Source organism: Aquila chrysaetos, chromosome 16 (genome assembly GCF_900496995.4).
Source record: "Aquila chrysaetos chrysaetos chromosome 16, bAquChr1.4, whole genome shotgun sequence".
Classification (NCBI taxonomy): Eukaryota; Metazoa; Chordata; class Aves; order Accipitriformes; family Accipitridae; genus Aquila; species Aquila chrysaetos.
Genome location: NC_044019.1, coordinates 15,958,656 through 15,972,521, shown reverse-complemented (window position 1 = coordinate 15,972,521; position 13,866 = coordinate 15,958,656). Strand labels below are relative to the sequence as shown.

Here is a 13,866-nt window from a genome sequence, read left to right as displayed (position 1 = left end):
AAGTTAGAGAAGGGAAGAGTTAGTGCATTTTCTAGTTCCAGAAGTTCTGTAGCTTCCTAGCGAAGACAAACTTAGGCAGAGATCAGATGTGCCTGAATGCTGATGGCCAAACTGCAGTCTACATTTATGCATTCTTCATGCCCTATTTGGGCAGTGATTGGTCTGTATTTACTGAGCTTGCTTTTTCCCTTTACTTTTTTGGACTGAGTGTTTTGCTGGAGAGAGGATGACAATGGCTCTTACATCCTTCCAGGTGTTCAACTTTTAATGGAAATGCTCTTTGAAAGATCATCTTCAGGAAATTCAGCAGAAGTTGCTGCTTGTGAGCGAGTCCAACAGAAATCTGCAGTTACACTGGCACGACTCAGCCGAGATCCTGAAGTGGCAGATGCAGCCGTAAAACTCAGCTGTAAGGATGTATCACTAGCTTAATGGCAGACTGAAAAAGAGGGAGGAAGTGCCAGTCATGGAGAAGTTCTTTTTAATTTTTAGCCTCACTTGGTACACTTTATGAAATAGGTTCCCTATATAGTCTGTCCAGAGAGTGAGTGACTGAGGAGGTTGTACTAAATGAACCTCTGGCTCATTTCCCAGAGGAACCTGAGGTGCAGCGTCCACTCAACACATAGCTGTGGCAGACTCTGCCAACTGACAGTGCTGCCTCCTCCATTCCTTTATGTAAACCCTTGTGCAGGATCTGTCTGGACAGAAAACTTGGACCCCTGCAGGTTCAGCTGTGATGAATCTAACAGGAAGGAACATGTTCTTTTGGCAGAATTTTTTTAAGGGCATGTGGGAGGATTGATAGGGAAGAAATGGAGGTCACAATTTCCACTCTGAAACAGCAATAGTGGGTAAAAACAATGCATTTGTTTGTTTATGCTTTACAACTATTAATTATGACTGCTCTGAACTGCATAGCTTCATGGACAGTCCCTTAAGTATTTGCATATCATCTTTGCATTAGAGATCATATCTACTAAGGAAAATAAATATAAAACATTTTAAAAAAGACCCCATCTCAAAATAAGGAGTTTGTTTTTCTAAATTATTTCTCCTGATACTCTTTTGTGCACTCAGGTATTCCTCGCCTAATTAAACTTTGCAGATCACCAACTGAAAGAAATAACAGTGATTCTGTTTTAGTGGCATGTCTGGTAGGTACATTTTAATCTTTCTTTCATGCTTATCCTGAAAAATGCAGAAAAAAGAGCCCTTTAGATTTCAAAATGCATAAGTATTGCAGGAATGTTTTAAATTCATGCCAGGGTCTCCTGCTTTTCCCCTTAAGCATAATCCTGTACAGTGTCAATTATTTATCCTCTGACTGAAGATGTAAGCACATAAGGAAAAATGGCTTCATCTTAACATTATTGAGCATTCAAAAATTTCTCTGGAACACTTCAGAATTTAAGGTTTCAGTAATTCTTAAATTCCATCCTCTGATGATGCTATGTTTGCTGAAATGAGCCTTGAATCACAGGGGTAGCAGCCCTTTATCTGCACACACACAAATATATGGAAATATTTATGTAAAAGTGGTCAAAGAGGAAAGGAGATTTCTTGCTTTCACTACAATCCGTTTTTTGATATTTGGGTCTCCAAGACAATACAGTGTCCAGCCAAGGAGTGGCCACGAGAAGGTTAACACTTTCTCTGCTTAGGAGAAAAATCCCAGCTGCTGGCCCTGAACTGCATGGACTGTGAGCCCCAGTCAACTGTTGGAGTTGAGTAATTTCACCTAGCATTCTGTGAGAGGACAGTGCTGGGGACATGGGTGATCTAGGGTTAGGAGAAAGGTTTTGATGAATGAAGACTGAAGTAAATTGTTTGACAGTGCTTTTTAGTATTAATGTTATTTTTAAATGTAAAACTTGGTTTATTGCAGCTTTGATTAACAGCTAGTTCTGTACCAGCACGTGAGAAGTTTTGTTCGTTTAAGCAGGACTCATTCAGGATGAAGAGAGTATGAATGTGAGCATAAGAAATGCTGTGGTTGTTCTTCATATATGCCAAGAAGGCTTGTTAATCTTGTACAGCTAGAGCAGAGGCCACGGAGTGATGGCAGCAAACCAGACTGTGATCTTTCTGTCTCACTGAAGTTGTTGCTGCACATTCCTTGAATTCATGCCTACCGCTTGAGATGTATGTTGCCTGCCTGTCTGTCTTAGCAATTCTGCTTCTCCTGATATTTTAGTAACTGTCTGATGACACTTTCTGATAAACATGCGGCAAAAATATTGTCCTTGAGACATAAGCTGCTTCAGGCTCTGATGGGTATAATCACTAAAGTCTGAGGGCTTGTACTGTTTGGTATTTTTAGCTTGGTTGATTACTTTTTGTATATTTTGAAGCAGGCGATTAACTCTTGTGTTAGTGCTGCATTGAAAAACAGCACAGCGATAAGCTGATCACAACTATCAGACCTTACTAACAGAAGACAATTTTTGTTCTTGAGGAAAGCCAGCCTGCTTTCCAGTTGCATCTGTCGTGTCAGGTTGCTAGAAGGTATGTAATTGTTGTATATTTTTCTCCAGCGAGAAAAACAGGTAACTTCTTAGAAGGGAAGAATTTGTGAAGATAATAGTAACATCAATGCAATCTGTATTGTGCAGCCTTATAATTGGAACAACTGGCAGTTTTATTTGTTCCCAAATGGTTTGAAATATACAGTTTCTTTCTACTACACTAGTATCTAGAAGATTTCTGTTATGGGCATTGCATAAAACTTCAGTAGCACACGTTTTCCAAATCAGATGGCTTATAGATCTCATAAATAAGACAAAAGCTGAGAGGAGAGTTGAGATACAAAGAGGCAGTGTGAAATGTGCAGCAGATCAGAGATAGGTTTACCATCAAAGTGCTCTGAGTCTCACTTCTGTGTTCTTTAACACCACTGTCCCTGCTGCTCAGGTCTAAAAGTAATGTGCCCCAAAAGAATTGTCATTTCATAGCTGCATTTGAGGGGAGATTCATCTGACAGATGAAGACAGTAATGAGACATTAGCCAGGTAGAAGAGTCCATAGACCTGCACAGTTCAGTTTTGAGTCTTGGCTATTATTTAGAGATAGTTATAATGGATTCTGCAACGAAGACTTTGTCAAACCTTAACAGTATTGCAATTGTGTTGTTTTGTTTTTCTAGGCAGCCCTACGGAGACTAGCAGTTATGAGTCCTGAAGGGCTCGAAGATTCAGATTTTCAGCAGCTAGTAAAGCCCAGACTTGTGGATTCCTTTCTGCTATGCACAAATATGGAAGAGAGCTTTGTATAAATGTGAAAAATAATTTGAAAAATTATTTGAAAAATAAACAAAGTGATAGGTATACAATAAGATAATACATATACAATTTTATTTAGTTTTAGTCCTATTGTTATTTATGATTTATTTATTTTAAAACCATGAACATGTGGTTTGTAGGAGCAAAGAAACAGAATGAGCAAACTTGTTTCAGTGGTTTGCAAAGGTCATTTTTTATTTTCTTTTCCTGCCAAGACACATCAACAGACCTTATCCCTGCAATCTAACAAAATGTTGCCTTGTTTAATATAGTTGAATCAAGGTAACAAAGCCAAGAATTTGGTGCTCTGATGTTAAATGCTTCTAATAATGTTTTATCGCTGATATTTTTCTACAGTTAGAACATTTTGCAGTTTTTTTATGAAATGTTTTAGTCTCATGCATTTGCTCCATTAGAAGTAAAATAATCCTTAAAGCTAGAAGTATATACTTTGAAATGAAAGGGATGTTACAGTCTGAGTCCAGTTCTTAAATGTTATTATTTTTTAATAGATTAGCTGAGAAATTTTTTCAGAAAATTTTCAAATACTGACTTGGAATGATGTTAGAGGACATTCTTACACTGTGGAAGTGAGCATGTCCAGACATGTTTTTAATATTCAAGCTACTACTTTTGTGAAAAGTTGCCCATGCATGCACTAAATAATCAGAACATATAAATTAATTGTAACTTGAATTTCCATTTTTCCATTTTTCTAACTAGTCCTGTATTTCTCAAACTGTGAAATGGGATGTTCAGGAGCTCTTGGAATTGACAAAGGAGATTAAACCACTGGATAACAACATAAAGAATAGAGTTGATTTAAAAATAGATTTTTTTTTTCATGAACATTCCTCTTAAAATTTACCATTTTCTTTTCATTAAGAAACTATATAAATTTAAAATTACTCAACCAGCAATATCTTGAGAGTGTTTTTCCCCCCAACTTCTCACAAAGCACTCTGTAGATTATGAAAGTAGATGTATTTTTTTCCTTGATGGCTTGCATCTATCGCTCTGGATCATTTTATGATCAGCAACTTTAGGGTACTAGGAAATCTGCCAAAAAAGTAAACACATTTCTTCTTTACTGTACTTACTTTGTAGATATGCTAAGCAGCTTAATTCATTAACGTTTATTTAGTATTACGTGGTGTTTAGATGAAAGGCACCAGGAAATTGCTAAGCTGTGATTGTCTTCCACATTTTCTGTGTCTGAGGAAACTGTCCTGCTTCAAGCAGTGATACATGGTGGCTACTTTCTTCTCCCTTTGAGTATATGGGTTAAGAAGTCTCTGTCTTAACAACATTTCTTCCTTGTGATCTCTTCATTTAACTATGAGCTCTATCTTGACTGAAGTTTTAAAACAGAAAACATACAATGACCTCTGTCATAAGCAACTACTCAAAGATAAGCATTGAATCAGATGTTTCACAGATGTAATTTTCTAGTAAGAGCAGAGATGAATTCTGCTTTGTTTGCTAACTTTGAGACAGCTCCTTAAACCTCCGAGGTTGTTAAGAGGTATGGTACTGTACAGCTTTAAGAATGTTATACAAGTGATGGACTTTAACACTTTCCTCACTAAGCAGAAATACATGTATGAACGAACCATGGATGCTTTAAATAGTAACATCAACATTCTTGGTATAAACAATGAACTCATAAATCTCATAAAAAATGAACTCAATAAGGTCCCGTTGCTATCAAGCTGATAGCGTGATAATCCCTAATAGTACACATATCAAATTCTGTTGTGAATGTGCTGTACCAAACCTCATTCTGTCAGCTGCAACTAACACCAGAGATAGGAGTTTTTAGATGGGGTAGGGTTTATCTCATAATAGGTAAACTTAAAATCTCATTTTAAAAAAACGTCCCTACCTGTAAAGTGAACTGAAGTAGCTATTAAGAAAATTCCATTATGACCCATAATGCTTTAAAACCATTTCTAACAGGTCAATCAAATATTCAGTGAGCAGGCCAGTAGCAATGAATGAGTCTAATTTTCTCTTAGATACAATAATGTGAATTCACATCAATTGAATTTACTACAGATACTCTCAATCTGTAAATGTGTGGCCATAACTCTAGGCCCATATTGTCCATTTACATTTGTTCATATTATGAATGTGGCTGTTTGCATTACAGAAATAAAATACATTTAGGTGGATCTCATATTTGCAGTAGAAAAATATATCTTGAAAGAGCCAGTTCAGACCTGTTATCACCTAAGTGTCATTGAAACCATTTTTGCTAGGTCTGAATCTCTCACCTGAAGTTGTGCACTTTATTTTTGTATATGCTAAAGTTTATGAGAAAATAAACATAACTCTTCCTTTCCTCTTAATTAACTTGGAAATAAAAAGTCATTAAAAATACTGAAATATTATTTTCTCATTACTTCTGAATGAATTCTGGATTACAGATGTTTGCTTTGAAAGTGACTTCTCAGTTTTTAAACCAAAAAAAAGAGGAACAGTTTAAGCCAGAATAAACATGTTTGATTTCAATGTAGTATGAAACAAAATATTTTGTGTCAAAAGATTTTCACTAAAACATGCATTTTGGTGGATCAATCTTTGGACTTCCTGTATATATACATATAGAGTTAGTAGAGTGAGGTAGACAGTATGTGTAATACATTTACATGTCAATTCATATATGTGGACTCATTGACCTGTAGACACTGCATGTAGGTTAGATATTAGCTTAATCATTCTGGAAACGGAATGTTATACTTATCAGAAATATTGTAGTTTCATTTATATTTTTCTGAACATTTTAGATTTTGTATGAGATTAGAAATGTTAGACAAACGTGCAGTAAACTGCAGGATTCTCTGTAACTTTGATTTACATTCCAGTGACTTTGGACAATGTGTTCAAATTTCACCTTTAGTTTGAACTGTTTACAGATATTTGGGGCCCAGATGTTTCATTCATAGAATAAATTTTTTTTCCCAGTTCATTGTGTTTGGTACATGAATCACTTATGTGGAATGTAACTTGTCTGACCTGTTCTATTTAAAATTATATTTGTATCTACAAGGGATAAGATAATGTCTTGGTAAATGGATGTCTCACCTATTTTTTAGGGTTCCCTGTTAGTATCCAAATGACGGGACTTGGTCTGTAGGGTGTCACGTTGCCTTAGCACAAGACTGATTCTGGTATCTCATATGGCTTGTTCCCAATATGTATGTTGACCATCTCCTTTTAAATAACAGCAATGAACAGTCAAAATAACATTGGCTTTTGTATTTTGAGAAATCTGCTTTGATTTTCAGTGTAAATTTATATTAGATTTAATGTATTTAAAGTAACACTCTAGACACTGTAAATTATTCACTAGTGTTCTCATTTTTAAGGGGATGGAGGGAAGATGGCATTGAGCATTGAAAGATAGGTCTAGAGTGAATTTGTTCATTTGAGTTGGAAGTGCTTAACTGGTGGGGAGGTGGGTGAATAGTTTCAGCCCTTGACAGGCTAAAGAACCAGGAACAAGGAAAACAGAGGGTCATTTATTTTAGATACTTACATGCTTTGCAGACATCCTTATCTCTACTTTCTAGTTTGCTCTTGGGTCTGAGTATCTCTTTCTCTAGCTGTGACAAATTTCTTCCTCTTGGGAGTGTTATTTGTATAATTGCTAGCTATCTGAATAGAAGAGAGTTAAATTCCAAGGTCTGGTCCTGCTAATTATTAAATTCATAAGGTTTTAGCTGAGAAATTAAGTAACAAAAATAGCTTGTTAAAGAAATGTACTCTAGGTCACCTAGAACAAAAAGAAATGTTTATTGTTCCCACAACAGGGGGAAGAACCAGCATATTCTCCAGAAAACTTGAGAGAAAACATATGTATAATTGTCTGCTTCCAGGTATTGGTACTTTTACAAGCAGACTTGCAAAGAGTTTATGAATGGGTCAGTCCCCTGTCAAATAATCACTGAATCAAAGTAATAAAAGAAAACCACTAGACCTGCAGACGAAACACTGCAAGATCAAAGATTTTTCTCTTTTCAACAGCCAAGCAGTGACTTTTTGTTTTAATAATTCAAGTGTGCCTAGAACCCAATCGAACCTATGGGAAACCAGCGCAAAAAAAAAAAGTGTAGTAGGTAATACAGCTAATTTGCTTTAGAGGGAAATTAAAAGGGATCAAAAGACTTAAATGGCACGAAGAAGGAGGTGTGCCTAATGCAGTATCTTTTCTATCACTGTTGTGATCACCTGTGTCACAAATGTCTAATTGAAAGGTACACTGCTTGTACCCTTTTCTTCAAGCTTTCTGGATATTACCACTGTCTTTTAACTAGCTTTTGTCCATGTCCTCCACAACCTTTAGAATGTGACCTAACAATGCACACGTATCTTCAAAGGAACCTACTGATTTTGGTGTATATAAAAATTTAGTCTGTGGTTTGTTTTTTTTATACCACATAATGTAAAAATCTTCTTTTTGAGTAGTTCTGGAAGGATATACCTAACAAGATATGTCCATTATGTATGCTCATCAGGTAAGGCAAAGTTTATGGTAAGTCGAGAAGATATATTGAAAAAGATCCAGAAACAGCCATGTTTCACTTGCATCAAAAGAATAATTATGGAATGGGCCCAAATCATCTAGGGAAGACTTCTTTGAAGCTATGGTAAGTCAGTGTGCCTGCACTGCAGTAAAGAAGAGCCAGAGCTAACCCCCAGGTTTCAAGATTCTTCCTAGAATTAGAACTGTAGAGATCTAACACATAAAATAAAATAAATAAAAACTCACAATATGAAGCTAAGGGTAAATGAATTGTAAAATTTTGTGATAAACATGAATATTTAAGGAGTATGCTTTGTACATTAAGTAACGTGCTTGTTTACGCATGCTTGCTCCCACTTCCAAAGCAAGATACAATGCCCTTTGTCACAGGTCTTTACTTTTGTACTGCTTAGTTATTAAAAACACCACACTTTTTTTCAGAGCAGCAATTATTACAAATTAGTGATTTCAAAAGTTTAGCCCATATTTAGGGATGGATAAACAGGGAAGTGACTAAATACCCTGAAGCACAGCCAATCATTTACATGAGTGTCTCATCCTTAAAAGGACACAAACTTTGAGGAATGAGATAGACTAGTTATTGGTTTAGAATATCTGGACAAGAAATCTATCATGTGCTTTACTCTAGGGGGGAATTCTCATCTGTTTTGAAGTTCAATTCTGTAAGTATAGCCCAGACCAGTAATTTAGGTACTTTCTGTAGACCACAGAAAGAAGTGGGCAATTCTTCCTCTTTGAGGATGACTGCCCAAGGCAGAGAGTATACATAATGCCATGGAACTGCCTTTTTTTCCCCATGGCTATGGAAAAAAAGTGCTGATGATTTGTTTGGAGGAGATGTCTAAACACCTCGACATCTAACTATTAGTTCAGATCATGTGAGATGAATTCCAGACTCAGTCTGGAGACAAAAGGAAGGCACTTTTTCAGCTGGGGTTTCATGGGTTGTTTATGTATCAAATACAATTCCACCAGAAGAGAAATTTTTGCAGCATCAGATTCTCCCTTTGAAATTACTAACTGAGACATTATTTTCTTGTTTGGTATGCACTAGATGATGACTCCTGTTTGCCAGTGTTGTAAAACAAGGAATAGCTAGACCAACTCAGCAAGCTTAGAATATTATACCAGATAATATACTTATTAGAGAAAAATGTCTTGCATTTAAAGAAAGGGAGAAAGAAAACAGGTCACAGGACACTAACACAGAATGGTCTCCAGAGTGAGCTATCCTGGACAATATGTGAAATGCCATTGAGCTAATAAATAGCATTGCACGTGTCAGGAAAGCTACTGCTCACCAGAAAACAAACAAACAAACAAACAACCCCCCCCCCTCAAACCCAGCATCCCTTCTTTCCCAAAAAATAATAAGCTGACCTCTAAGAAGAAGAAATTCCTCTTACATTTCTGACTTTGTTTTAGAATGGTCTTGTAATGTTATTATCTTGTCTTTACCTGTCAAGTTGTCTTCTTTGGCTTCACTTGTATTAAAGATCTCATGATAATTACTGTTACATTAATAATTTTTTCTTCCTTGAACTCAAAATGTTTAGCTCTAAATGTGGTATTAGATAAATAAGAGGTGAAAAAATGAAAAATGAATGCTGAACAGATACAAAGCCGAAACCTGAAAAACTTGAAGACATTTCTCCTTAGAAATGCATTCCTGCATAAAAACATTAAAACAAGTGTTTGATTAAGCACCTACTTAATGAAGTAGATAACTGAAAAATTGTGTGAGGATGTTGCTCTTCGAAATAATGAAAAACTGTGTTATGGTTATAGACAAATCCAGTATTTCCAGCTCTTAAAGACTCAAGAGAACTTCAGAAATGGTGTGTCTTGGAGCTTTTCACTTAGCTGTTTGAGATTATGAGGTATGGCTTTTATAAATTAACACCATGAGATAAATATAGGTGCATTTTAAAACCAATATCCGTTAATGTGCCATTTCACAGACACCATCACTTTACAGTAGGCCAGAGATACAGAAGCTCTTGGATACACTTTTGCTGGACTGCAATAAATTTCTTTACCCCTTTTTTCCCACATGGTTAGAGGACAGAATAGAGGCAACAGCATTTCAGTAGCTATAGAGGACTTTGTCAACATTTGTATTCTGAATTTTTGCACTTGGCTAGACAACTACCAAGCTTGGTCCACAGGATAACAGTAAGAAAGGACCCTTTACTACAAGGCAGTCTGGGACTGAGCTGCATCATGGGTAACACACTGATTAATGAGGACTATTTCTAGGTGGTTCAGGCCATCCTATTGGAAGCCATGCTGGCATGTTGTAAACATAAAGGGAAGTTGCCTACTATCAAGGCTATTGCTAAATCCTTGCATGGAAGTCTCTGCTGCTGTGCTTACTGTGGCTTAAGCACTGAGCTAGCAAACCTTAGTAACCCTTTACACTGCAGATGATGATATATATGTGGTAGTTCACAACTGTGTTCCTTTCTAATTTTCTCTACGCCTTTCCACCTGACATCAACTGATTAATGCTTGCCTTTAGAGTGAATCACAGCTGAAGGATTTGCATGGCCCTGATAGCTTATTTCCATACATTCTGTATGGTATGTCTAAATATTTTGATGGTTTTAATATTTTGTACCAGCCGTGGAAACTGGTTTGCTGCTAGGTGACTGTAAAAGTGAGATTTGGTAAATAATTATTAGAAATCTTATACTAACACTATGATTGAAACAATAGACAAAAGTATAGCCAAGGAATTAACTAGTAGAGGTAGTTACTCATAAGTTTTGCAGTTCTTTGCTCTTATGACTAGATGTTCCTGTACGCTAGATGAGAACAATGTTGAAACTGACCACGTGATTGAAGCTGCGTTAAGCTTCAAGAGCAAAGAACAAGGAGAAGAATAAAGACTTCAAGGACAGCTGACAAGAACTTCAAATGGGTCAGTGGTTGCAAAAGCAGCCCTTTGACTCAAATGGATCCTTCATTGTGCATGATCGGATGTAGGCAGTACTAAGATAATCAGTTGCAATTATTTTTATGTATATGTATACTAATCTGATTAATATGCAATTAGTTATTCTATATAACCTGTTAGTGCTAAAGCTGTGGTATGCACGCTAGGTGGAACTATCCCCCGTGCATCCAGCGCTGCAAGAAAGAATGCCTGCTTTCTAAAACTCCAAAACAAGTCTTAGAGAGTTTCTTCGACCAGCTTTTCAGTATCAGTCCAATATAAGGGAAAGCAACTGAAAGATCAAACCCAACATCTGTGAACTCCAAAACAGTGACATGTTTTACAATGTGTTTGCTGGTGCTGTCTCATTGCTCTGTCAATCTGCATCAAGGCAATCTCTTGGTCTAGCACCTTGGCTAAAAGATTGTCTGTTTTCTCATTTGCACAGTTATCACCATCTGACAAATATTTCTCCTCAAAGACTCAGATCTTATTTATTTTTCCCCTTTGAAAGCATTTTATGTAGAATAGTTACCAAAACACTGGGCAGCGCACTCTGACGGAATTTCTGGATTCTGCTGCAAAGATCAGATGAATGTGCATGAATTGTTTCTACTCTCATTTTTTGGCTCTCTTTCCTACTTAAGACTAAAAATTGCACGGATGGAATGTTCCTTTCCATCTTTTTGTATGATACTAAGTTCTCTGAGATCTCTCATTTCATTTGAGGCCACTTAAATATGATATATTAAAAATAAGTATTAATACAAAGACCAGCTCCTTTGGCAGTACCATGTTCTTTGTGTTTGTGATCCTATGATATTCCTTGTGTGGAAATGTCTTAGTAGCTTGTTCTGCGGTTAATAATCTGACATGGCTTTAACTGAGATGGTTGCTTGTGTCCAAGCACATTTTCAGCTGCAGCATTCATTCAAAAAGAACAGCTGAATTAAAACATTTTTTCCATTGATACATCTATTGTTTGCAAGCTCAACTGAGTGCCCCTTTCATGTGGAAATACTTTTGTTGCTTCTCATGCTCAGTTAAGTTTTGCCTTCTTCATTTATCCATTGATCACCTTCATAATTTGTTCACTTTTCTCATTATGTGCATCAATAAGAAAATGTCCCAGATCTGAGATAGTTTTCTGATGACACAGTTTTGATTTTTATTCATGCTAAAGGATATATTTAAGGACTTATTTGTTGCTAATCATGTAAAAGATCTTTCTTTGTATGCTGAAATCCACCTGTCAATTTCAGGTCCAGCTTCCACAAAAGTCCCGCTAAAGCCTTCAGAGGAAAGCTCATGTGCTGGTACTGCAGTTGTAGCCTCATAAATTAGAGATTTAGGATTTTCTCTGTAGTGTTCGTTACATGTCTAATGTCTTTCTAAATGGATCAGTTCTCTTTTACTTCATCACACTGCTACCTAGAGCAGATAAATTCATCTGGTTTTAGCTGAACAGAGTCAAAACTACACTGAACTCTTTTTTCCCCCTTTGTTAGTTTAGAACCTCAGCTCACCTGTTTGTTCTTGCAGTTGTCAATGATTAATTGTGAATGATCTGTGAAGCATTAAATGGACTGTATACTAAAGATACATTAACTATGCATTATCCTATTAACCATGAAACCAGAACACATGTAGTAGAATCATGGTGAGCAGAAGAAAGATATTAATGCACCATGAATTTATTAATAGTGGAGAGGGGAAGAGGAGAGTTACTTTGTCAGGCAGGCAAAATATTCCTGCTGAAAGAAGAATAAGTTTCTTTACTAGGATCTTGAAGGGAGGTGGAGAAGCAAGGGAAAATTTACATAACTGAAATATTGGGTGTGGAATTGCCTAAATCAATAAAAACCTCTAATTTTATTTGGAGAATGGCACCTGTTAGTTAACTTTTCCTCCAACTTAGTTTAACAAAAATAAAAAGGGGTGGGGGCGTAGCTGTTTTAATTCTGATTTAAATGTAAGTTGTGGGGGGTAGGGGCAATAATTGAAAAGGCTACTGAAAATTAAATCATTAAAACATGGGTTTGGTACAGAGGTGTTATTAACATCAGGATCTCAGACTTTAAGTATTTTGAATTAGTTCTCAGATACTTTTGAGGTAGAACATCTTTTACTAAAGAAGTATGGATATATTTTTCTCAACAAAATTTCCTTCTTAAATAGGTTATATTTTTAATTAAAAATGTTTCTATTAAAAAAAAAGAAATTGACCCTCTCTGCTGTTTTAAAAAGCTAACTAGAAAAGAAAAAACTGTTTAGTTTAGAGAAGAGCCACAATACCAATCAGTTAAAAATTCTTTAACCATTACTTTGTTTTCTAGGGTCTTGCTGCCTATGAATAAATACACCAGGTTATTCTCTGGTGAGTGTCAATAGACAAACTATACATTTTATTAAGATTCTGAGGCTACTTTTTCTAATATAAAACTATTTACAGGTCTTAGCTGTAATCAGTAGAATAAAATACAGCTGCTGGTAGGTAAACATTTTAGAAGGATGCAGTATTTCTTTTAATACATTTCAGTTTAGCAGTTCTTCTAAGGCCTAGTAACTGCACTAATAAAATAAACTTCTCAGTTACAAACCACCCTAAGGTCCTGAAACACCTCTTCACTGCCCGGTGAGTCTCAGCAGTTCTAGATACTCAGTTTGCCTTTGTATGAGATTTTACTAAACAGGTTCTCATATTTTGTTTTCTTTCAGGACATTTCACAGAGGTTGTATGTCCCTTTTTACCTTGAGTCCAGACACTCCAGTGTCAATGGACAAAAGAAAATCTAGTTTGACCCAGGGGCTACTTTTTCAGTCACAGGCAAATGAACAAACATCGTGTGGTTTTACTTGCAGCAATTTTGTAGTCCTACCCTGCAAACTGATGGTCTGTTTCACATGGGAGGCCAAGAGCCAGGAAATGTATTGAGTACAAGCAAGAGCGAAGGTCTTGCTGAAAGTGCTTTCTCCTGTTGAAGATTCAACCAAGTCTTCTTCATTTGGAGAATGCTCCGTGGCCCCTAATGAGTTCAGGTGTCTATTGCCTTCATTCAGTATCCTGTGGACTTGTTTACTTTTTAAAAAAACCTCTT

At 36.3% G+C, this 13,866-nt stretch overlaps 1 protein-coding gene across 13 annotated transcripts in view; it reads left to right on the top strand.

Moving 5' to 3' along the window:
* The window catches only part of INSC (INSC spindle orientation adaptor protein), a 150,000-nt gene extending 143,750 nt beyond the window's left edge, over positions 1–6,250 (top strand). For all 13 annotated transcript variants that reach the window (XM_030038371.2, XM_030038375.2, XM_030038377.2 and 10 more), the window contains 3 exons: positions 254–409; positions 1,081–1,157; positions 3,146–6,250. In XM_030038371.2, the coding sequence (XP_029894231.1) occupies positions 254–409; positions 1,081–1,157; positions 3,146–3,274 (362 nt within the window). In that variant the 3' untranslated portion in view covers positions 3,275–6,250. The remainder of the gene's footprint in view (positions 1–253; positions 410–1,080; positions 1,158–3,145) is intronic.
* The last annotated feature ends 7,616 nt before the right edge of the window (positions 6,251–13,866 follow it).